Genomic DNA, 26,000 nt, shown 5'->3' on the forward strand with positions numbered 1-26,000 from the left:
GCCTCCCAAAGTGCTGGAATTACAGGCGTGAGCCACCGCTTGGCCAAGGCCTCAGTGTTAATTTCTCCTCTGTGATGTCTCCTCCTATTTAATAGAGTGTCGTCTCCTCCTCCTCCTCCTCTTCCATCCTCCTTCTCCTCTTTGTCGTTCTTCTCATCTTCCTCCTTCACCTCTTCCATCCTCCTCCTCCTCCTCCTCCTCCTTCCCCTTCCTCCTTCCCCTCCTCCTCCTTCCTCTCCTTTCTCTTCTTTCCCTCTTCCCTATTCATTCTCCTACTTGGGGCCTAGAATTGTGAATCTCTGAAAGGACGTGCCCGTGTCCTTCTGTATTCCTGAGTTTATTTTAGAATGATGACTGCATATCTCAGGGTATATGTTTCTTCTGTGTACTTTCTAGGGCGTGTGTGTGTGTGTGTATGTGTGTGTATTTAAATCTCTAAGCCCATGTTTACGTGTTTTTCTTATGCCTGTATTTTTTTCTGATTTTTCCAGGGATACCTTGCGTTCTGTTAGTCTTGGAGGCCAAGGCTGAATGGGTTTATCTCCGTGCCCCTCCAGTGACTTCAAAGAATGCCCAAAGTCTCTCGAGCTTGCATGTGTGCACGTGCAAGCTCCTACACACACAGAGTAGGAATCCTTTACCTAGGGGACAGAGATTTTTGATATTTTTGGTTGAGTCAAACCACTCCCCAAAAGCATTCATTACTCCAGGGGTTTCCATGGTGACATAAGTCAAGTAAAATATTAATGGACTCCTGGCTATTTTGCTTTAAGGAATGCCGTGGTCTACAGCCCAAACAGCTTGGTTAGACCATTTCCAGATCACTGTGCCCATTGGCTCTTGCCAATGATCCTGGTTGAACGTGATCAGTAGTTATTTTGAAAGTGGCTGTAGAACAGAATGTAATTAAGGAAGTATAGTCTCTTCTCTAACAGGGTCCTGAACAGCTTTATGTTCAAAGAGTGCACTACTCTGCTGTGTTACTCTGAGGGATTAAGTCTTAGACAGTTGAGCAGCTTTCCGCCTACTCTAAACTGCATGGAGTGTATGGGTAACAATAGGAAAAATCAGGATTAGGCTTCAGGTGTAGAAGGGCAGGCCTAGCATGTGTCATAGGCCCAGCAAAGGAATAAGAACTGGGAGTACAGAAAGGCAAAAAGTTTAAACTGGGACTGGCTTTACTTCTGGGCTGGAATACGAAATTCATTCCCAGGTATGAGAGGGCCTTTGATTTATAACGTGTGAGACAAGTCAGTACATTTCTGATCTAGGGCAGAAGTTGTTGACCTCTGGGCCAGGTGTGGTGGCTCACTCCTGTAATCCGAGCACTTTGGGAGGCCATGGCTGGCAGATCACCTGAGGTCAGGAATTTGAGGCCAGCCTGGCCAACATGCTGAAACCCTGTCTCTACTGAAAATACAAAAATTAGCCGGCTGTGGTGGTAGGCACCTATATTCCCAGCTACTTGGGAGGCTGAGGCAGGAGAATTGCTTGAATGCAGGAGGCAGAGGTTGCAGTGAGCTGAGATTGCGCCACTACACTCCAGCCTGGGTGACAGAGTGAGACTCCATTTAAAAAAAAAAATTGTTGACCTCTGGCATATTTCATGCTGCCTCCTGGGGGTGGGCAGTGGGGTCAGAGGTGCCGGAGTTGCCTCCTGAACCAGCTTGACTTTTCTTTCTGCTTCACTCCAGCTTCAGTTGGTTCTCCTAGATTACAGCTCTTTCTCCTCTCTCTTTCTCACTCTCTCTCTCTTTTCTCTGAACCTCAGGTCTCATCAACTCAACCTCCTCTTGTTCTGCCAGCTCACACCTGTCAGCATTTTGGTTCTCGAAGTCACCACCCTTGAGTCTTATGCGCTTGTCTAGAGAGTTAAGCATAAAAGGCTTTTCCTGATTTTTCAACTAGTAGGGAAGTTACAACCAATCAGTTTGGGAGTTTGCTCTTCCCATCAAGCCCGTTCCTGTCTGCAGGGTGTGTTTCCATGTGGAGGCCACTCTAGCTCTTCCAGATTTTCTTCCCTTCATTTTTCAGGCTATGGCTCTTGGTATTTTATTTTTTTTCTAATCCATGTCTTAGTGCTTGGTCTTGGTGACTGGGTTTCTTAATCATGCCTGTCATACCATCCGGACATTTTGATATTTCATTTGGACCTGTATTTTGTCTATAAAGGCTTAGAGAGGAGAGAGAATGATGCACTAGAAAGAGAATGAAATTTAGATTCAGATAGGGGTAGATTTGAATCCTGCCTTCCGTTTACTTAACATGAAATCTTGGGCATATTAACCTTCCTGTGCTTTCTCTGAATCTTCCTAAGCTTCATTTCCCTAATGTCTTAAATGGGGATAATAATATTTAATAATACCTATGTCACTAGATTGTTGTGGTGATTCAATAATATAATATATAGAAATCACCTTAGTGTAAGTACCCAGTGGAAGTTGGGATGGCTTTAATTGCCGATAATGCCTTTAAGATCAAGTTATGAGGCTGGGGAGAGGCAGGGAACAATCCTGTGTAGTTCTCAGTATCAGGACTAAGGGAGTTATGGTGACCGTTTTTGAAGCAGGAACTCATCAGTGTTATCCCTGGGGCTGTCATTGTCCTGACTAGATGCTGTCATGGTGCCACCAACCCACATTACTGGCTGCATTGTTCCCACGTGGTGAACTCTCTTCGACTCTCAGGTGGTCCGGCGCTAGTTCTTGGAACACTCCTAAGGTCTTTCTGTCTCTGCTTTTTGCCTGATCTTGTGACCCAGCATTGAGCCTTTCGAACTGATTTTGAACTCAGTTCTTCTCTTAATGGGGCTCACCGTGGTCTCTCCATTAGGCTCTGTTGAAGTCAGACTGGCTTGGCCACCGTAGTTCTTAGCTATCCTCTTCTAGTCTGTTTTTTTTTTTTTTTTTTTTGGTTTTTTTTTTTGGGAATGGCTCACTCTGTCCAGCCCAGGGTGGAGTACAGTGGCATGATCTCGACTCACTGCAGCCTCCACCTCCTGGGTTCAAGTGATTTTCCTGCGTCAGCCTCCCCAGTAGTTGGGATTACAGGTATGTGCCACCACGCCTGGCTAATTTTGTATTTTTAGTAGAGATGGGGTTTCACTATGTTGGCCTGGCTCTTCTCAAACTATTGACCTCAGGTGATCGGCATTACAGGCGTGAGCCACCGTGCCCAGCCTATCCTCTTCTATTCTGATGAGCATAGTTTTCTTTTCTATACTTGGTTTTCCCTTCTTTATTTTATCAACCTTTGTACATTGATTGGCATGAGCCTAAATTTAGGCATACATACTAATTGCTTCATTCAGTTTTTCTTTTATTCGTTTACTCAGTATGCATTCTTAGAAACCAGATATACAAAGACAAGATCTCTGCTTCCAAGAAGCTCTCAGTCTGATTGAGGAGAGAAACAGAAAATCATGACAGCAGAGCCTGAAAAGTGTAATGTTGAGATGGACACAAAGTATAATAGAAGCATGAAGGAGAGAGTAGGTGCTACTGCTTGGGGAATCAGAGAAGCATGAATGGATAAGGTGGATTTTTTTTTTATTTTTGAGATAGGGTCTCACTGTGTCACCTAGACTGGAGTGCAGTGGTGTGATCACAGCTCACAACAGCCTCAAACTCCTGGGCTTAAGTGATCCTCCCACCTCAGCCTTCTGGGTAGCTAGGGCTACAGACATGCACTACCATGCACACCTGGCTAATTTTTGGTATATTTTGTAAAGACAGAGTTTTGTTGTTTACCCAGGCTGGTCTCGAACTCCTTGACTCAAGCAATTCAGTCACCTCGGCCTCCCAAAGTGCTGGGATTACAGGCGTGAGCCAGTGCACCCAGCTAAGGTGAGATTTGAGTTGACCTGTCTTTAAAAATACTCTGTTACCTGGTATAGAGGAAGATGTAGGAAAAGCATACAACCAGCAGAAGTGAAATATGCAGAAATACAAGCCTGAGTGCCCTCTGTTCAGGGATGTGCAAATGGTGTGGGTTTAACATGAGATGTGGTGAAGAAATGGCAGAGAATGAATCGGAAAGGTAGTAGGGCAGCCGAATCATGAAAGGCCTCATAGGCCATTCATGCTACTGAGTTTGGGCTTTATTTTTCTGGGGATGGGCCTCCTTGGAAGGATTTCAAGCAAGGGCATGATGAGATCAGATTATAAGGTTGGATTAAAAAGAAAAAGCTCTGGGGGCAATGTAGAGAATGGACTGGCTTCGGTAGTGAAGTGGAGAGGCGAGGGAGGCAATCGGATTGGTGTTGTAGCAATTAGATGGATATGGTAGACATGTAGGTAAGAAAAGATGACACCTTGAATGAATGCAGGGGCAATGGGAAAATGAGATCGGGAGTGGATTTTAGTTTTATGCTGATTCTGTTTTTTGAAGATAAAATGATTAAGTCCGATTTTACGAATTGGCTGTTGGAGGTGCATAAAACGATGTGCTCTCTGAGTGCTTACTCTGTTCCTGAGAGAACTCCTCGAGTTCTGCTCTTGCTTTTGCAGAGGCTGCCTCTTGAGCTCTGTGTTTTATTCACAGAAAGAATAAATAATTCACAGAAAGAAGCTTAACTATTAATACTCTGCTGCTTGCTTTGAATTTGCATTTCACAGCCCTGCCCTTTCTTTTTCAATGTTGCTACTTTGCTTTCAAGATTTAGAGGCCTACTGGCTAAATAGACCTATTAAAGAGCCTTGCCTCGGAGTTTAGCCACAGCTGTCATCATCTGTGTCCAGGAGCCATGGGCTTCAGCTTGCCTGGTTTACTTGGGACTACCTATTTTTTTTTTTTTTTTTTTTTTTTTTGAGACGGAGTTTTGCTCTTGTTACCCAGGCTGGAGTGCAATGGCGCGATCTCGGCTCACCGCAACCTCCGCCTCCTGGGTTCAGGCAATTCTCCTGCCTCAGCCTCCCGAGTAGCTGGGATTACAGGCACGCGCCACCATGCCCAGCTAATTTTTTTTTGTATTTTTAGTAGAGACGGGGTTTCACCATGTTGACCAGGATGGTCTCGATCTCTTGACTTCGTGATCCACCCACCTCGGCCTCCCAAAGTGCTGGGATTACAGGCTTGAGCCACCGCGCCCGGCCTTTTTTTTTTTTTTTAAATCAGTAGTGGTAAGAATGGTAAGGTGGGTAGTTCTGGGAAGGGTTACTGAGGAAATGGTCTGTTTTACTTGGAAAAAAGAATATTTCTATTAACTCAAACATTTAGAAATTCACTCATTCTCAAAGATGTTAAGTCATAGGTGTAGGAAAAGGATGGAAGTTGAAGAAGTGAAAGACACCGCCCTGACATGAACGAATGAATGAATGGTGAATTTTTAATAATTCACAGTTGTGTGCACTTGTGAATTATGAATAATGTATATAACAACTAAGTGTGCAGAGGGTCTCAAAGTATAGTTTGTGTGTGTGAGGGCCATCCGGCTATGACATCTGTCACAGGATAGATCGAAGTGTAGTTTGTGGTACACTTGCATTGGAGTCCCCAGTTTGCTTTGTGGGTCATTCTTATGCACAATAAAGCTTAGGACTCACAGGGTTCCAGGTTGTACAGAAGCAAGAAGTTCAGTGGGCTGCAATGCCTGCTTTAAGGATATTAGGGAAACAAGAAAAGAAACTTTTGTGCCAGGCCACTGGGTATAAAGTTTTATGACCTGAGGATGGAAGGAAATTAGAAACAGGGATTGTAAAGCCAACAGGGAGAAAGCAGAGCAAGTTTTCAACAACTTCTTTAGACAGTACATGTGATCGGTTGTTGTATGTTAACACTGGACATGCATGTGTGATGTAATTTTTGAAGTTATGAAACTGTAAGCAATCTTTTGTTCAAAGTTTACCAGTGGATGCTGTAGGCAATGAGCGATGGGCCTGGTGCAATGAAGAAGTAAATTGCTGCACAGCGCTGTGCCTCAGGCCTGGAGCTCTTCGCATCCTTTAGAGCTGGGTTGAGAGATGCTGTGTTAGTTAGCTCAAGCACAGGTCAGTAGGAGTCTTTGAGTTAATTTTTTTTTAACTCATATTTTCTTGTAGTTCATTGAACTTCTTTAAGAGGAGGAAAGCCTAACTTGGGATCAATAAATGGTGTAGTAAATTTTTGTTTGAGTTCTAAAATGGAATATTATTTTAAAGAGTTGATTAGCAAAGTTTAAAATACTTGATATCCTTCATGGTTTGTGTCCGTGGGAGATGTTTGGTGGAATGGTCCGGGAAGGAGACAGGGAAAGAGTGCCATTACCTTAAAAAAAGAATAGCCCTGATTGGGCACGGTGGCTCACGCCTGTAATCCCAGCACTTTGGGATGCTGAGGTGGGCGGATCACCTGAGGTCAGGAGTTCAAGATCAGCCTGGCCAACATGGTAAAACCCTGTCTCTACTAAAAACAAACAAACAAACAAAAATTAGCCAGGCGCAGTGGCTCATGCCTGTAATCCTGGCACTTTGGGAGGCCAAGGTGCCTGAAGTCAGGAGTTCAAGACCAGTCTGGCCAATGTGGCAAAACTCCGTCTTTACTAAAAGAAATACAAAAATTAGCCAGGCACAATGGCTTGCATCTGTAATCCCAGCTACTCCAGAGGCTGAGGCAGGAGAATCACTTGAACCCAGGAGGTGGAGATTGCCATGAGCTGAGATATTGCCACTGCACTCCAGCCTGGATGACAAGAGCAAGATTCCGTCTCAAAAACAAAAACAAAAAGAACAGCCCCTTACCAATTCTGCTCAGTTCTAAGAGATGAACAGGCTGCCTATCATGATGTCAAGGAGCTCCCAGCCTAATGGAGGTGACAGATGAACAACAATGAAGAAGTGCAGTGCATTTCACGCTAGAGGTGCCATGGAGTTTGGAGGAGGAGTAGATTATCTTGCTGGTGAGTTTGTAAACCAGTGCCAAAGTGATGATGCCTCTGTGTAATGTTAATAGGTCAGTAGTTACACCCACACTCTTCCGAAGTCTCTGAACTAGAGGCTCATATTTCTCGAATCTCCTATGCAAAGACATTTTTAACTTGAGTGCATATGTCAGAGAAAAATATGTATGCTTTCAAATATCATTCAATTGAACATCTCCAAAATGTCTGGTAAATAATATCTGAGAATACCCAGGTCTTGCTGGAGGCTGGTTATAGCTATGGCAAGGTGCTGCAGTCACAAAGAGACAGTGGGTCCTTGCCTGCCTGCCCTACAGTGTGCAACCCCTGAAAATGCCGTTATTCAGGTTGTCTTGCTTTTAGGATTTTGAAATGTTGGATTTGAGATGTTTTGGAAATTTCCCTGTCCAAAATTTTTGGAAGATAGGGATGATACCTGTTCTTTTTTTTTTTTTTTTTTTTTTTTTTTTGAGACAGGGTCTCACTTTGTTGCCCATACTGGCATGCAGTGGTGTGATCATGGCTTACTGGAATCTCTACCTCCCAGGCTCAAATGATCCTCCCACTGCAGCCTCCCGAGTAGCTGGGACTACAGGTGCATGCCATTATGCCTGGCTCGTTTTTGAATTGTTTTGTAGAGACAGTAGTCCCCACTTTGTTGCACAGGCTGGTCTCAAACTCCTGGGCTCAAGTTATCCACCTGCCTCAGCCTCCCAAAGTGCTGGCAGGATTACAGGTATGAGCCACTGCACTCAGCCAATTCCTGTTCTTAAAGAGACTATAACCAGTAAAGTTCATTCAGTGGAGTTCTGGCTCTACTGTAATTGTTACTGGAAAGAGGTCCTGATCCCAACCCCAAGAGAGTGTTCATGGACTTGGTACAAGAAAGAATTTGGGGTGAGCCTGTAAAGTGAAAGTAAATTTATTAAGAAAGCAAAGGAATAAAAGAATGGCTACTCCATAGACAGAGCAGCAGGATGGGCTGTTCGACTGAGTATACTTACAGTTATTTCTTCATTATATGCTAAACAAGGGGTGGATTATTCACGAGTGTTCCAAGAAAGGGTCAGGCAGTTCCCAGAATTGAGAGTTTATCTCTACTTAAGATCATATAGGGTAACTTCCAGACACTGCCTGGCATTTGTAAGCTGTCATGGCACTGGTGGGAGTGTCTTTTAGCATGCTAATGTATTATAAGTAGCATATAATGAGCAGTAAGGATGACCAGAGAGGTCACTTCCATCACTATTTTGGATTTAGTGGGTTTTGGCCGGTGTCTTTACTGTATTCTATTTTATCAGCAAGGTCCTTGTGACCTGTATCTTGTGCTGACCTCCTATCTCATTCTGTGACTGAGGCCATCTAACCTCCTGGGAATGTAGCCCAGTAGGTCTCAGCTTTATTTTACCAAGTCCCTATTTATGAAGGAGCCACTCTGGTTTGAATGCCTCTGATACAATGGCTCCTAAACCTGGCAAATCAGCAAAGTTTCCTTTAAAAAAATCTGTCTGTCTATCTAGGTATCTGTCTGTTTATCTATCTATCTTTGAGACAGGATCTTGCTATTTCACTTAGGCTGGAGTGCAGTGGTGTGATCATAGCTCACTGCAGCCTTGAACTCTTGGGCTCAAGCAATCCTCTCACCTCAGCCTTCTGGGTAGCTGAGACTGAAGGTATATACCACCATTCCCATTGAATTTTTAAATTTTCTGTAGAGATGGGGGTCTCACTACTCTCTCTTTTTCCTAGACTGATTTTGAACTCCTGGCCTCAAGTGATCCTCCTCCCTTGGCTTCCCTAGGTGTTGGGGTTACAGGGGCATGAGCCACTGGGCCTGATTCTTTATTGCTGTAGTTCTTTAGCAAAGGCTTTCATCATAATCATCTGATCAGCATTTTGAATCTGCTATTGCCCTAAATGCATGGAATTTTAATTCTGTGGGTTTAGGGTCCGCAGAACTACAGGTCTTTGCAGATTTGGAAGCATAATAATAGTGGAAACTCTCTGACTCACAGCAGTGATTTTTAAACATGTTTTATCCTACCTGTCAATAAAAGATTTTTGAGCAGTCATTCCCCAATATATGGATTTTTTATTTATTTATGAATTATATATGTGTACTTCTGTTTGATGTGCAAACACAGTTGTTTTTAAAAAATGAGGTAAAAATAAATGTCATTGCCAGTTCTAATATTTTTATCTCCTTTCCCTAGTGGATACACTGAGGATCCCATTGTGTAGCACACTGAAAGAAAGAACAGGGCCCGTGGTTCTTAATTGGACCCCAACTCTTATTTAGATGCTACTGTCACAGGTAGCTGTCTGAAACAGAATCACCTGTTCCCACCCCAACCAAAGCACTCCTACTCCATTCCTTAATTTATGCAGTAATTCAACACATGGATAGGTTTAGCAGACATGATCCAAAAATCCAAAATCCAAAGTGCTCCAAATTGTGAAATATGACACTCAAAGGAAGTGTTCATTGGAACATTTGACATTTAGGATTTTTGGATTTGGGACACTCAGCTGGTTAAGTACCTGCCAATATTCTCAAATCCAAAAAAATCCCAAATCCCAAACACTTGTGGTCCCAGGCATTTCAGATAAGGGACAATATCGTGCAAAGTGTTGAATGAGGGGCTGGTGATATAGTGAGATCAAGGACCCAGATTATGCCAGCATAAACATTAAACAAATGATTTCTTAATATTACATTACTATAATTTTGATGTATGCTAAAAAGTGTGACCTCAAAAGTATTTGAGACAAGTCTCAAAGAAAGTTTAGAAAGTTTATTTTGTCAAACTTAAGTAGGCACCCAAGACATGGTCTCAGGAGGTCCCAATCACATTTGCTGAGGGTCGTCAGAGTACAGCTTGCTTTTATACATTTTGGAGAGACATAATACATCAATCAATGCATGTAAGATTTACATTGGTTCATTCTGGAAGAGTCGGACAATTTGAGGCTGGCGGTAGGAGGGCTTGCAGGTTATAGGTAGATTTATAAATTTTCTGATTGGCAATTGGTAGAAACAATTATTATGAATAGAAAGGAGTGTCTGGGATATGTTAAGGGGTCATGGAGATCAAGGTTTTATCATGTAGATGAAACTTCCAAGTAGCAGGTTTCAGAGAGAATAGATGGTAAATGTTTTGTATCAGACCTTAGGTCTGTATTGATGTTAATACTGGTTGGCTTTTCCTGAATTCCAAAAAAAAGAGGAGAGTGTAATGATGCATGTCTGACCCCCACTTTGGTCATAGCCTGAAACAGTTTTTGGAATGCCCTTGGCCTAGAGCAGGGGTCCTTTCAGATGGTTGGCCTAGAGTAGGGGTCCTTTCAGATGGTTGGGATTATTTTTGATTTCTGAAAGTATATCTATATAACCTAAGAATGACCTCTTATGGAGGGTTTGAGAAATCTATAATTTGGCAGCAGGAGGGTCATTGAAGCAAAGCTAGAGTGTTTCAGATCTAGAGGACAGAGGTGGAAATACCATAGCACAAGATGAAACTAAAAATGTGAGCAGAGACCAGGGATCACGTGGGCTTGGTAGACCATATTAAGGAATTTAATCTTTATTTTGAGGCTAAGGAAATCTATTGAAGGATGTAAGGGAGAGCAACAGGGTCAGATTTGCATCTCAAAAGATCACTTAAAGGTGCAGCAAGTTATATCAATTCTTTCCCTTCTTTTTCCTTTTCTTTTTGAGATAGAGTCTCATTCTGTCATCCAAGCTGGAGTGCAATGACGTGATTATGGCTCACTGTCACCTCAACCTCCTGTGCTGAAGCCATCCTTCTACCTTGGCCCCCCAGGTAGCTGGAACTACAGGTAGGCACCACCATACCTGGCTCATTTTAAAATTTTTTGTAGACCTGGGGTCTCACTATGTTGCCTAGGCTGCTCTCAAACTCCAGGGCTCAAGTGATCTTCCCACCTCAGCCTCCCAAGGTGCTGGAATTGTAAGTGTGAGCCACTGTGCCCAGCCTGTTCTCTCCCTTCTTATCTTTTGCTCATATTTAGAAACTGTTGCTTTTACAGTTGCCCTCAGATTACACTCCCCTTTTCCCTACTTTCTATAAACTCTTACACATCCTCCAAGGTCCATCTTTGTTGTCACTTTCTGGTGAATCCTTTTCTTATTTCCTCCTACAAACAACCACACCCTTTAGAACTAGTCTGTTTATATATATATATTAATATATATATAAAATTTTTTCTACTTTAAAAAATTTTAATTTTTTTTTGCTTTATTTAAAATATAGAACACTTTGTGCATTTGCATGTCATCCTTTCTCAGGGGCCATCGCTAATCTCAGTATCATTCCAATTTTGGTATATGTGCTGCTGAAGCAAACCCTAGAGCGAATCTCTATGAAGGACTTTGTAGGTTTTATTGCCATTTACCTGTTTTGGTCAATTGAGGGAGGGCGGATGCAGAAAATAATCACTTGAAATCTTCATGGCACACTATCATTTGGTTTCTTTGGTTTGTTCAAGGCTCCTACATCATTTTACTTATTCCTTTCTTTCTTTCTTTTCTTTTTTTTTTTTTGAGATGGAGTCTCACTCTGTTACCCAAGCTGGAGTGCAGTGACATGATCTTGGCTCACTGCCACCTCCGCCTTGTAGGTTCAAGCAATTCTTCTGTCTCAGCCTCCAGAGTAGCTGGGACTATAGGCATACGCCACCATGCCTGGCTAATTTTTGTATTTTTTTAGTAGAGATAGGGTTTCACCATATTGACCAGGCTGGTCTTGAACTCCTGACCTCGTGATCTGCCCACCTCGGCCTCCCAAAGTGCTGGGATTGCAGGCATGCGCCACTGTCCCTGACCTTATTCCTTTCTTATTATAAAGACTTCTGTACTGTTTGTATGTGTTTTTAATGTACACAAATGCTTTTATTAACTTTACATTTTTTACTTTTTAAAATTAGAACGATTTTTAAACATCGACTCATTTTCCTTTGTGTATCTATAGTCTGTTGCTTCTAGCCAGTGCTTGGTGCTCCACAGTGGGAATTCATCATAGTTTACCTATCCTCTCTTTCAGTGGTGGCCACCCAAATTCTTTCATTTTCCCTGTATCACAAGCAGTGCTGCAGTGAGCAGCCTTGTATATATATGGACCTGTGTGAGAATTTCTCTGGGATATGAACATCCAGGATCTGAATTCTGGGGTTGGAAAGCAATGGTGGGCTTATTTAGCCAGATCCTGCCTATTGCTCCCTAGAATAGCTGCACTGACTGTGTGTCATCACAGTGCAAAGGTCTCCGTAGCCCCATGTCTCCACCAACACTGGGCATGTTTTGATCAATCAAGTAGCTTCAAAGTGGTATTTCACTGCTGTTTAATTTTCATTTCTCTGGTTACTTGTGGGTTGAGCATTTCAGTAAATTTATTAGCATGTTATTATTCACATTGCCTATCATACCTTTGTCTACTTTTCTCTTGAGTTACTCTCATTTTCTTGTTGCCTTGTAAAAACAGAGGTGAAAGGATGGCTTGAGCCAAGGAGGTTCATGCTGCAGTGAGCCATGATCATGTTACTGTACTGTAGCCTGGGTGACAGAATAAGACCCTATCTCTAAAAGAAAAAGAAGAGAAAGAGTAGATACAATTTGTTGCACCCTTAAGTGATCTTTTTGAGATGTAAATGTGGCCCTGTCACTTGCATAATCTCAGTGTTAGTTATCTGTACATTTTAGATATTGAAAACATCTAAATAATCTCCTAGTAATCTGAACAGAAATTTGTAATAATTTTGCCACACATTAATTCTTCTATATTATCTTTATGGCTTTATTTTCCATCTTGAATCTATTTGGTCTAATGGTATTAAATAGATACTTAATGTTATTATGTCAGTTTAGTATTATGTCAGTTTTTAAACTCCAATTTTCATCTTTTCTTGATTTATGCTACCAACTTTATCATGTGTTATGTTCTTATCAGTAGATGAGTCTGTTTTTGACTCTTGCTCTCTGTTCTGTTCTACTTGTTCATTTAAATATTCTTGCTTGTCATTGTTTCCATGCAGTGGCTCTGTAGTACATCAATGGATTTGGTTGGGACAGTCCCTCCCCTACCTCTGCTTTTCTCCTCTTTCTCAACATTTATTTAGTTATTTGTGGAACTTTATTGTTCCATGTAGATTATAGAGGTTTTCAGAGATCCTCAGAAAACCCAACTGAAATCTTACCTGAGGTTAATTTGGGGGGAGAATTGATATTTTATGATAATAAACTATCCTTTCCAAAGGTATAGATGTGTCTCTCCAATTATTCTTCTCATCTTATATGTTCTTTAGATGGATTTAAAACTTTTTATTTATATTCTTTTATTAAGTAAGGTAAGTGATCAAAGAATGTTTGTTGAATGAATGAATGAAAGAGCATGATACATAAAGTAGAATGGGCTGCTCTGATATTTGGGTCCATACAGAGGCTTCATGGGAACATCCGCGATGGTTGCAGCAGACACCTCACCACAAGGACCAAGGGAAGGGGCAGTCTATTCCTTTACATGGCTGTCTTCCTAGGGGTGATTAATTAATTCCCCAAAGTGGCTCACTTAGCTTTAGTTGGTGTCTCCCCCAGTTTTCCTCAGACCAATGTTTTTGAACATAGCCTTTTGCTGTCTATTATGGCTTCTTCTGGGTACTCAATCTTGGCTCAAATTTACACACCCATTTTGGAAGCCTTCACTGCCAGACTTGTGGTCAGACTAAAAAGCTTGACTTGGGTCTCCAGGCCATAGTTATGAAGTACCATAGCATTGGTTGTCTTTCTGGTACTTTCTTCTCCTCAGGAGCAATGAATGAAATGAAGCAAGCACTAAGACCTGTTAACTGCTGAGCCCAGCTTGGATCCCTGAAAGCAGAAAAGGGAATTTAAATACCAAAGTCTAGCTACCCTTAGGACTGGAGCAAGATTGGACACATAGGTATAGGTGCTCTTGGTATTGTTCGACAAAGGCAAAGGCAACACACAAAGGAAAGTTAGGCTTTTAAAATGACAGTTCGTTGATTTTACAAAAATTGTACCGAGTGCAATCTAAAGGCCTTTCACAGTCTGGCTCCTGCCTTCATTCCAAGGCACCCCCTTGGTCACTATCTTTTTCTGTCTCTACTGTACATGTTTTGTGCTCTAGCCATACCTGATTGTTTGTCAAACCATTATATGTCAGTTATTATTTATTCTTGGATCTTGCTAGACAGTATTCTCTCTGTGTAAAATGCTCTTCTTACCTTTCTCTATTTATCAAACCTCTACTAATTCTTTTCAATGATGAATTCATGTTTCCTCATTTCTGAAACCCTTCCTGACTTCTCCAAATAGAATGAATATTTTTCCTTATGTGTCACCATTATATATTCAGTATAGCCTTTTGTTAATACATTTTTAATGCTGTGATATTATAACTAATTTATTTTTATTTTCTTATTTGCTTATTTTCTATTGCAAGCTTATTAAGATTTGGGACCATACATTCTCTGTCTTTGTGGCTCAAAACTGAGCATAGCTTGTAACATAGAGTAGGTGATTAGTTAGTAAATAATTTATAAGTTGAACAAATAATTGAGTAAGTTCACCATGTAGAGAATGAGATTTTCATCCTATACTGGTCATGTGGTTTTAGACAAGGAACTAATCTTTCTATTTATCTATAAAACAAATATATATATATATATATATATATATGCTCAATAATGAAGATGTTATATTAGTCATCCTGGGTTGCTGTAACCAAATCCCGTGGGCTGATTGGCTCAAACAACAAACCCTTATTTCTCACAGTTCTGGAGGCTGTAAGTCCAAGATCAAGAAGCCAATGTATTTGATTCATGATGGGGGCTCTCTTCCTAGCTTGCAGATGGCTGCCTCCTCATATTCTGCAGAGAGGAAGGTCTAATATCTCTTCCTCTAGTTATAAGGGCACTAATTCCATCAAGGGGGATCTACTCTCCTCACCTTGTCTAAACACAATTATTTTGCAAAGGCTCCACCTCCCAATACCATCACATTGAGGTTGGAGCTTCATATATGAATGGGAGGGTGGGAGAAAGGACACACATTCAGTTTATAACATATCTCATAAAACATTATAAATCTGGTTAAAAAGAATTTTCAAAAGAAATGTTCTAACTGTGGAGCCCAGATGAATGAACAATGAATCTTGCCATAAATATGACAGCAGTGAAACAGTTTTGAGGGCTCAGAAGAAGACAAGAAAATGTGAGAAAGTTCGGAACGTCCTAAAGACTTGTTGAATGGCTTTGACAAAAATGCTGATAGTGATGTGGACAATAAGTTCCAGGCTGAGGTGGTCTCAGATGGAGATGAGAAACTTGTAGGGAACTGTAGCAAAGATGACTCTTCTTATGTTTTAGCAAAGTGACGGGTGGCATTTTGTCCCTACCCTAGAGATTTGTGGAACTTTGAACTTGAGAGATATGATTTAGAATATCTGGTGGAAGAAATTTCCCAGCAGCAAAGCATTAAAGAGGTGACTTGGGTGCTGTTAAAAGCATTCCATTTTAAAAGGGAAACAACATAAAAGTTTGGAAAATTTGCAGCCAGTTGATGCAGCAGAAAAGAAAAACACATTTTTTTTTGAGGAGAAATTCAAGCTGGCTGCAGAAATCTCCAAGATAATGGGGAAAATGTTTCCAGGGCATGGGTCTTCATGGCAGCCCCTCCCATCACAGATCCTAAAGACTAGGTTGAAAAAACAGTTTTGTGGGCTGGGCCCAGGGTCCCTGTGCTGTGTGCAGCCTAGGGACTTGGTGCCCTGCATCCCAGCTACTCCAGCCATTACCAAAAGGGGCCAAGGTACAGCTCTGCCCATGGTTTCAGAGGATGGAAGCTTCCTTGTGGTGCTGAGCCAGCAAGTGCACAGATGTCAAGAATTGACTTCTAGGTGGGAAACTCCACCTAGATTTCAGAAGATGTATGGAAATGCCTGAATGCCCAGACAAACGTTTGCTGCAGGGGCAGGGTCTTCATGGAGAACCTCTGCTAGGGCAGTGTAGAAGGAAATGTGGGGTCACAGCCCCCACACAGAATCCCTACTGGGGCACTGTCTAGAGGAGCTATGTGAAAAGGGCCACCATCCACCAGACCCCAGAAGGGTAGATCCACTGACAGCTTGTATCTTGTACCTGGAAAAGCCACAGGCACTCAATGCCAGCCTGTGAAAGCAGCCAGGAGGGAGGCTGTACCCTGTGAAGCCACAGGGGTGGAGCTGCCTAAGATTCTGGGAAACTACCTCTTGCATCAGCCTGACCTGGATGTGAGACATGGAGTCAAAGGAGACCATTTTGGAGCTTTAAAATTTGACTGCCCCACTGGATTTGGGGCTTACGTAGGCCCTGTAACCCCTTTGTTTTGGCCAGTTTCTCCCATTTGGAGTGGCTGCATTTACCCAGTACCTGAACCCCCATTGTATCTAGGAAGTAACTAGCTTGCTTTTGATTTTGCAGGATCATGGGCAGAAGGGACTTCCCTTGTCTCAGATGAGACTTTGGACTATGGACTTTTGGGTTAATGCTGAAATGAGTTAAGACTTTGGGGGACTGTTTGGAAGGCACGATTGGTTTTGAAATGTGAGAACATGAGAAAGGGGCCAGGGGGAGAATGATATGGTTTGGTTGTGTCTCCACCCAAATCTCAACTTGAATTGTATCTCCCAGAATTCCCATGTGTTGTGGAAGGGATCCAGGGAGACGTAATTGAATCATAGGTCCCTGTCTTTGCTGGGCTATTCTCTTGATAGCGAATAAGTCTCAGGATATCTGATGGGATTATCAGGGGTTTCCGCTTTTGCTTCCGTCTCATTTTCTCTTGCCACTGCCATGTAAGAAGTACCTTTTGCCTCCCGCCATGATTCTCAGGCCTCTCCAGCCATGTGTAACTGTACGTCCAATTAAACCTCTTTTTCTCCCCTGTCTTGGGTCTGTCTTTATCAGCGGTGTGAAAATGGACTAATACAATCTCCCTCTTCTTTGTTCTCATTTCTGTTTCATCTCTAATTTTTATGGTATTTGGGGGTGCTATTCACTGCAAGTTAGGGACTCACTCATTCTACTACTCACTGCATATCAAGATAATCTCTCAGGGTTTGGCTTTATATAAAAAACAAATGGGGCCGGGCACGGTGGCTCACACCTGTAATCCCAGCACTTTGGGAGGCCAAGGTGGGCAGACTGCTTGATGTCAGTAGTTCAAGACCAGTCTGGCCAACATGGTGAAACCCAATCTCTACTAAAAATACAAAAAGTTAGCTGGGCATGGTGGCATGCACTTGTAATCCCAGCTACTCAGGAGGCAGAGGCAGGGGAATTGCTTGAATCAGGGAGGTGGAGGTTGCAGTGAGCTGAGATCGCATCACTGTATTCCAGCCTGGGCGACAGAGTGAGACTCCGTCTAAAAAAAAAAAGAAAAAGAAAAGAAACAAATGAATCCCTAGAACATACAAATTAAGATTATTCAATAAAGGGATGCAGTCATTACCCTTTAACCTCTGAAAGAAAACTGCAGGTAAGGATCAAACTAACCGTGAGATAGGAAAGAATAGAAATTCCCACACCCAGTAAATTGTAGGACATTAGGTAATTATTGGTGGGAAATATATTTGAGTGGGGAACTGAATTTCAACTGACTTTTATCCTTGAAGATGGTGCTTCTATTTTCTAAAGATAGAAGTTTATGAAAATTGCATCTGAACAACAAGTTGCATTAGCATAAATTCTAGAAGAAACTGAGAAAGCAAGGCTAGCCTGAAGAAAATTTATACTGCTTACACTTCCCTTCCGAACTGGAGAATAGAACTGAATAGCAAAATTGTAACCTGCCTTTCAGAGGTGTATTGCATAGTGAAGTATATTTTGTGAACTTTTATACCTTCTATTCTTATTTTTCTATTGCCCTATTTAAAAATCTATCTTTAATTTTATCTTATTAAATGTATGTGTCTCTGTTTATATATTTATGAGTAATATTGTATTATTTTTGGTATCAGATGAGAACCCAATACATACAAATACATAACTGATACATACAAAGATGTTTATACTGCCTCTTACATCAGCTGGAAAAGAGAGTTCCAAGAATTCCTGTGTTGAGGGATTAAAGCCAAATATTTTTAATTTTTTTTTCTATTTGAAAGAAGCTAGAAAACACATATTACATCTTTTTTTGTATCTTACCTGTTTTAGACTAAAATCTCCTGTTATTGAAAGAGTAAGTTGTATCTTTGTCTACTGCCTCTTCTTCTGATAGACATATGTAAGACAAAACCCAGTAACAGCCTGCTGTTTATTTTCAACACAGAAATGTCCTTACTTTAGCTCTTATCGGTCTAACTCTGTCCTTCCTTTTTGCCAATAGAAAGTCTTTGGCCTTATCCCTCATCTCACTTCCTTGATGTCTATTTCTTCAGGTGTTTCATCCACTGTCAAAGTCAGTGATTGTTCTTAGGTATGAGTATTCTCTTCCATCCTAATCCATGTTATCCTAGTTATCTTCCAAAAGGCAGCCTCTACCCCTGTAGCAGCACAAAGGTTTTCTCTCCTCCTCTTGACGGTGAGCCTGTAGCCCTAGGCTTCCACTTACCCTGCCCTTACCTCAGTGGCAGTAGAGAGGATACGCTAGCAAAAGAGAGCAGGAGTGATCCACCACATCCAGTCATCCTAGGGGATTGGTTCTCCAGGACCCTTCACACCCAACCCAGATACCAAAATCCGCAGATGCTCAAGTCTCTGAAATAAAATGGCTTAGCCTATAACCTATGCACATCCTTCTGTACACTTTAAGACATCTCTGGATTAATATCTAGTGCAATGTAAATCCTAAGAAAATAGTTGTTATACAGTGGTGTTTAGGGAATAATAAGCAAAAAAGTCTGTACATGTTCACAGACACAACCATCATTTTTTTCCTGAATATTTTTGATCCATTGTTGGTCGAAGCTACGATGTGGAACCTGTGGATAAGGAGAGCTGACTGTATAGTTATATCACATTTTTAACTACCAATGTACAGAGGTACAGAACAGAAGAGAGAAAAATGGAGACAAGAATAAAGATAAGGCCTGCGCAGTGGCTCACGTCTGTAATCTGAGCACTTTGGGAGGTGGAGGCGGAAGGATCACTTGGGCCCAGGAGTTTAAGACCAGCTTGGGAAACATAGTGAGATCCCATCTCTGTTTAAAAAATTTTTTTTTCTTTTTGAGACAGAGTTTCGCTCTGTTGCTCAGGCTGGAGTGCAGTGGCACGATCTTGGCTCACTGCAACCTCTACCTTTTGGGTTTGGGCAATTCTTTTGTCTCAGCCTCCTGAGTAGCTGGGACTACAGGCGCCCGCCACCACTTCTGGCTATTTTTTTGTATTTTTAGTAGAGGTGGGGTTTCACCATGTTGGCCAGGCTAGTCTTGAACTCCTGACCTCAAATGATCCACTTACCTCAGCCTCCCAAAGTGCTGGGGTTACAGGCGTGAGTCACTGCACCAGCCCAGATTCTTTTTTAAAAAAGAATGAAGATGAATAGGAATGGAGGTGCCATTCACTTCAGCAGAAACACCCTTCTATTTCCCTTGTAATACAAATATTCCCACCTCTGTGACTTTCTCAGGAGAGGGATACCGAAGATGTTAAAGTTTAAAACAAGACATTAAAAAAAAAATCAGGACAGTTTAATCCTATCTGTTAGAGATGGTCGAACAACTCCAAAGAGGTAGTGACTTAATATATTTCTAGGTCCATGTAGTGGCTGACCGGGGCCAGCATCCTTCCAGTTACCTGGGATACCAACCAAGGTGACTGAACCCTTGCTTGAGATTGCCAGCATTTGTGATACCATCACTGTGCATAAATTCAAGATAGGATCCTAATTGCTGTGGGTTATAAAATGAACTCTGTGCCCCCAAAAACTTGGCATACTTAGATGGAAATGGAAAAATAGTATTCTAAAACATTCCGTTGCCTTATTATTTGTACCCCTAGGAAGGTGTGATTAATGTGGGACAGAATGGCAAAGAAAGGCTCTATTGAAGGGGCGAGCCTCGAGCTGTCCCTGGGTGGAAGTGTGGGTGGCCGTGGGAGCTCTGGGCCACTCGTCAATCCCACGTCTGCCACACACAGACACCTGACAGTAGGAAGAGCAGCATTTTGGAAAAGGAGGAGATATCAACTCGGGTATGTGTGGAGGTGATAGAAGGTGTTATTACCTGGAACAGTCTTGCCCTTTAGGCCCAAATCAACCTCCACCTCCACTGGGACTTTTTTGCACAATGTGTTTCTTTGATAGACTCACCAGAGCACATGAAGATTTCATCCTCAATCAGAAACATGTTTTGTATTTCTAGTTCCTAAAGGAAATGAGAGTTTTGTACTTGGCAGAAGCTATAGCACCATCTTGTGGACATAAATGCATTTGATCACAAGCTTGCTCTGAAAATTTGAGTCATCTTTAAAAAAAAAGTCAATCTCCATATGCCTTCTTAGCTCTAAATCACTCTTGAAATGCATAATCTATTAGTAGCAAAAGACTTCTTATATGTTCTAATTCTATGAGGGTGGAGTTAGCATTTTCCACCAGTGGCAGCTGTCTTTCTGTTTTGCTTTTGGGATAGGGTCTCACACTTTCACCCAGACTGGAGTGCGGTGGTGTGGTCATAGCTCACTGCAGCCTTGAACTCCCAGACTCAAGCAATTCTCCTGAGTCAGCCTCCCGAGTGGCATAGTGTGCCACTATACCTGGCTAATTTTTTGTACAGATGGGGTCTCTCTATGTTGCCCAGGCTGGCAGTGGCAGCTTTTTTTTTAGAATAATTACCATACTTAGGATCCTATATTCTCCCCAGCTCAGACTCATTTCTTTTAGGATGTGTGTCCTCAGGTTTGGATTTTAACCGTGTCCCAAGGCATCTTGGCTTCTCTGAAGTTAACACAGTCACTCTAAGTCACCAACAAAATAAAGGAACAATTACTGGGTGCTAATGTTCTTTTCTGTCGCCTCTGGCGAATCAGACATCTCTCTTCTTAAGCAATAGAGTCCATTGACACAGGGATTGGGAAAAGGAGGTCTCTTCATTATCAAGAACCTAAAGCATTTGATTGGGAGCTCACAGAAGAACTGGAAAAGAGGCTGAGACAGGAGGATCACTTGAATTCAGGAGTTCCAGATTGCAATGAACTGTAATCGCACCACTACACTCCAACCTGGGTGATGGAGCAAGAACGTATCTCAAAAAAAAAAAAAAAAAAAAAAGTCACTGGAAAAAGGTTTTATTTAGAATCATGAAGTCATTGAATCATTTAATAATGAGTCATTTAAACGGCAGTAGTATACCCTCCAGTGGAGGTAAAAAAATGTCCAGTGTTCTCAACCTCTTATCCCTAGTTTGATCTGCATCAAACATGGAATTGATGTGAAGCTTTGGGGATTCACTAGGCTCGCCTCTGAACAGCTTCAGGCTTGATTAGAATATGAGGCTGGTGTGAATTTTGAAAATATTAAAAATCTATGTTTTTCTTCAAAAATATTTTGAAAAAGTTACACATTGACATGCTTCAAAAGCTAAAAGTACAGAAGTTAAATCTCTCCCTTCACACATTTCCTGGCTATCCAACTTATCTTCCCTCAAGGTACCAATATTACAAGTTTTTGGTGAAATGCTTCTGAAAATATTTTGGACTTACAGGAAATATATTACTTCAATGATAGTCCACAAAATATTTCAAAACTTGCATATTTCACTTAAGAATATAGGATGAAGATTGTTCTATACTAGTACTTAAAGAGCTTCCTTATTTATTTTTCAGCTGTACAAGATTTTATGAATGGGTGTAGTCTCCTATTGAGGTTTTTTCAGTACTTTGGCAGTACAAACAATGCTGCAGTGAATAACCTTTACATCTGTTGCTTAGCACACATGCCATTGTACCTGTGGGATATATTCCTGGAAGTAGAATAGCTGTGTCAAATGGTGCATTTGTAATTGTGGGAGACTTTGGTAAACTGTTCTCCATGGAGATCATTTATACCAAATGCAGCAATGTATGACAATCCATGCCCTCCCTAACTATATGTGTTTAAAACCTTTTTTTTTTTTTTTTTTTTTTTTGGGACAGGGTCTCACTGTTACCCAGGCTGGAGTGCAATGGCATAATTACAGCTCACTGTAGCCTCGATTTCCCAGGCTCAAGTAATCCTCCCCACTCAGCCTCCCAAAGGCAAGCACCATCATGCATGGTTATTTTTTACTTTTTGTAGGCAGAGTCTCCAAAAGATTACCTATGTTGCCCAAGGTAATCTTGATCTCCTGGGCTCAAGTGTTCCTCCCACTTCAGCCTCCCAAAGTGCTAAAATTACAGGCATGAGCCACCACATCCAACCTTTAAAACTTTTTGACTTTGCTAATGGGATAGGTGAAAGATTATATTTCAGTGGTTATGGTTGTCATTTTTGCAATGTCCTTTTTATGAATTTGGTTATAGAACCCCAATTTTTCATGATACCTGGTCACCTAGTCAGTTTGTTTTCTTCAGAGCTATTTTGGCAAATACATTAATTTTTTTTTTAAATGAAGTTTTTTGATTGCTTCTCGGCCTTTTGGCTAAGATCAAGTGTAAAAATGAAGCTTTTTGAATAGATATCTATTTTCAATCAGTGTTCACAATTTTTTTTTTATTCTCCCTTTCCTACTTATCCCCAGTAGTGGATTTGCCATGAAGCTAGAAAAGCTTAAGTTTAGAGCCCCTTCCAAGAGTCCCTTCCAAAGTTCTGAACTAATTTTGTACTCATAAATTCTTTTTCTTAAAGAAGCTGCCCCAAATTGTATAACTTCAGGCCTAGATATGCCTCTGCTTGTCACCATCTTCCCTGTTTTCAACCTCTCTCTTCTTAGTTTCTTCTGTATTCCTCTAGAATGACTTTATGCATATATAAGCACATCCAGATAGAGTTTATCCACCCACTTTTTTTTTCTTGCCTTTCTGAATGGATCTTGGAGATTTTCCTATATAAGATCCAGAAACCATTCATACTGTTTGCTGTTTGTTGATAATTTCATGGTATTTCATTGTATGAAGACACTGGTCTTTACTTAATCAGTCCTGTACTGGTAGAACTTAGTGGGCATTTGTTTTGTTTGTTTTTTGCATTAAAAAAAGCCCCTGGAAGGTTTCAGAGACTTAAGTGGCAGCTAAAAATCTGGTTTGATTATAGGTTTCAGAAGAGATAAGGCTTAAAATAGATGAAATTGTTGGGGGAGCCCTAGCCTCCCTTTTTCCACACCCTCTTCAGGTATCTAGGACTCTAAGTCTTATAAAACAGGACCCTTATTACCTGCTAGTCACAACCTAGCTATAAGAACACATACATCTGCATGGGAAGTTTATCTGTGTTTGTGAAACCAAAGATTGTCTTGCTAAAGACATTCTGAATATCTGAAGGGAGGCGGGAGAGATAATTGTAAGGCTTTGGGTACCTGTAAAATCCTGTAGGCTTCAAAAAGGACAAATAGCTTCTGAGGTCATGTTATTCTATCAGTAGCATTGCTACAGCCTGCTAACTGACTTTTACCGCCCACATGTTAACATTTTGTTTTGCCATATCTGATGGGGAAGGGTTGAGCCACCCATCCATGGAGTGCTGGATGTCTTCTGCAAGCTGGAAGAGTCTATTACTTAGTATTTTAACCCTTCATCCACTTAATTATATATATACACACACATACATATATACGTATATATGTATGTGTGTGTGTGTATATATATATATATATATATATATATATATATATATATATATGTATATGTATTTTTAAGGCAGAGTCTCCCTCTGTCACCCAGGCTGGAGTCCAGTGGTGCAATCTTGGCTCACGGCAACGTCCATCTCTCAGGTTCAAGTGATTTCTCTGCCTCAGCCTCCCAAGTAGCTGGTATTGCAGGAATGCACTATGACACCCAACTAATTTTTGTATTTTTAGTAGAGATGGAGTGTCACCATGATAGCAAGGCTGGTCTTGAACTCCTATCCTCAAATGATCCACATGCCTTGGCTTCCGAAAGTGCTGGGATTACAGGCGTGAGCCACCGCACCTGGCCTTTCATCCACTTTAGTCATCACTTCCTTTCTTTTCTTCCAGTTGCATGCAAACACCATGGGAACCACATTTTGGATAGCTGGAAATTCAGCCTTTTATTCTCTTTATCCCCTTAAAGCATGGAGTGGCTGATATACACTTGGGAATCCACATTTTGGGAAGAAAGGATCATACACCTGTCCGATTTGGTTACCTCAAATCCAATCCTATTGCCCAGTATTACCTTTTGTTCTTATGTCATTCTTTGGCTCTTCCCTACAACTCTCTTCCTTGGGACTAAATTATAGTGGGTTTTAGTTTAAGGGACCACATTCATTTTTTTAAAAATTCAATACTTGTGGGTACATAGTAGGTATATATCCTTCATTTCTTTTATAAGGAATCAGGTAAATAATATACAGAGAAAGTAAGGAAGGAAAAAACAAAGGTGAGAGAAGAGAATAGATGGATCTCAATGCTTATGATTAAGAATAACTTTTAGTAGTTCTTTTTAGCTTACAAAGTTCTGTGTATATTACCCTTTGTGAAGCTCACATTTCCTTGAAATAGATAGGGTGGTGTCTTATCACCATTTTATAGACAGGGAAGCAAAACAAGGATAAGGCTAATCATGGCACACCTGAATTCAGGCTGACAGGATTTCCCAACATCTTGAGGCTTGATGGTTCAGGGCTGACTTTGTTTGGGTCCCTCAGAAGGTGATCAGGGGCAATAGCAGTTTCAGAATTTTGGTACTGAAATGGGGGCTAGGGGATTTGTCTTGAAGCTCTATTTGGATTGTATTTCAGATAAAATTGAAAAAAAATGTATTGTCTGTATCTATGGAAGAGCTGATGATGCAGATCTGTGGAGGAGGCGGAAGTCTCTTGGTCCCTCCACTTCTTTTGAGTTTTACTATTGTCCAGAAGAGGCAGAGAGCTGGAGACTCAGAACCTCTGTTTCCCTGTGGAACAGGCTGCTAGATGTTTATCAAAATTGTTCCTCTTATGCCGAGTACATGGACCACATTTATCAGAATCACTTGCATTTTTATGGTCATGTGACCAAGTTTTAGCCAATGGGATGTGAGCAGAAATGAAGAGTCCACTTTTGGGCTAGACCACTGAAACTTTCATGCTTTCTCTCCTTTCAGCACACATGACAATCATGGAAACCATGTGGAAATGGTGGCAGATCCATGAGGTATAAGGACACTGGGTCCCTGAATCACCAATTGATGGCATGATGTCTGCTGGTCAGGAAAATCGCCTCTGAACAAGGAATTAACATTGATTTACTGTAAAATTTTCAAATAATGTAGTATTCTTTCCCATGGTTCAATCTACATTTTGAGAGGTCTCTTCTTTAACTCTTTAATGTGTATTATTTTAAACATTTTTTCATACTTTAGTATTTGTCTCTATGTGTATATTCTTATACATACACATATCTAGGTAGGTTTTCAAGTGAATGAGAAAGCACAGTATCAATATAACTTTGTTTTCTCACTTCACATTTTATGAAAATTTTGCTTATGGTTAATATTAGTTTGTATGTAAATTGTATATTAATGTCAAACTATTAGATGTTAATATATTAATAAAACTTATTTATATTAAGAGTTGCATAATACTTCATGGTATATATTTGCAGTGTTTTATTTAATAACCTCATTATTGATATTAGGTTATTTATCAATATTACAAATATTGCTTCTGCTTAAAATATATTTACATGTATATATTTATGCATATGGAAATATTTCTGTAGGATATGTTCTTAGAATTGGAATTGCTGCATCAAAAGATGTGCAAATTTTATTTTTTGAGTCAGGGCACAGTGGCTCATGCCTGTAATCCCAGCACTTTGGGAAACTGAGGAGAGAGACAGCTTGAGCCCAGGAATTCAATACCAGCCTGAGCAATATAGTGAGACCCCATCTCTACCAAACAACAACAACAAAATTAGCTAGGCATGGTGGCTTGCACCTGTAGTCCTAGCTACTCAGGAGGCTGAGGTCGGAGGAT

General features: G+C 41.0%; 1 protein-coding gene and 1 pseudogene across 1 annotated transcript in view; one reads left to right on the forward strand and one right to left on the reverse strand.

The window, feature by feature from the left end:
* LOC144578241 (uncharacterized) overlaps window positions 1-25,270 on the forward strand; it is a 29,294-nt gene extending 4,024 nt beyond the window's left edge. Inside the window, exon 5 of the mRNA XM_078341987.1 lies at window positions 25,127-25,270. Coding sequence (XP_078198113.1) covers window positions 25,127-25,135 — 9 coding nt within the window. The 3' untranslated portion in view covers window positions 25,136-25,270. The remainder of the gene's footprint in view (window positions 1-25,126) is intronic.
* On the reverse strand, window positions 11,139-11,239 carry LOC118143944 (U6 spliceosomal RNA; annotated as a pseudogene).
* Window positions 25,271-26,000: the final 730 nt, after the last annotated feature.

The sequence above is a fragment of the Callithrix jacchus genome, chromosome 11 (genome assembly GCF_049354715.1).
Source record: "Callithrix jacchus isolate 240 chromosome 11, calJac240_pri, whole genome shotgun sequence".
Classification (NCBI taxonomy): domain Eukaryota; kingdom Metazoa; phylum Chordata; class Mammalia; order Primates; family Cebidae; genus Callithrix; species Callithrix jacchus.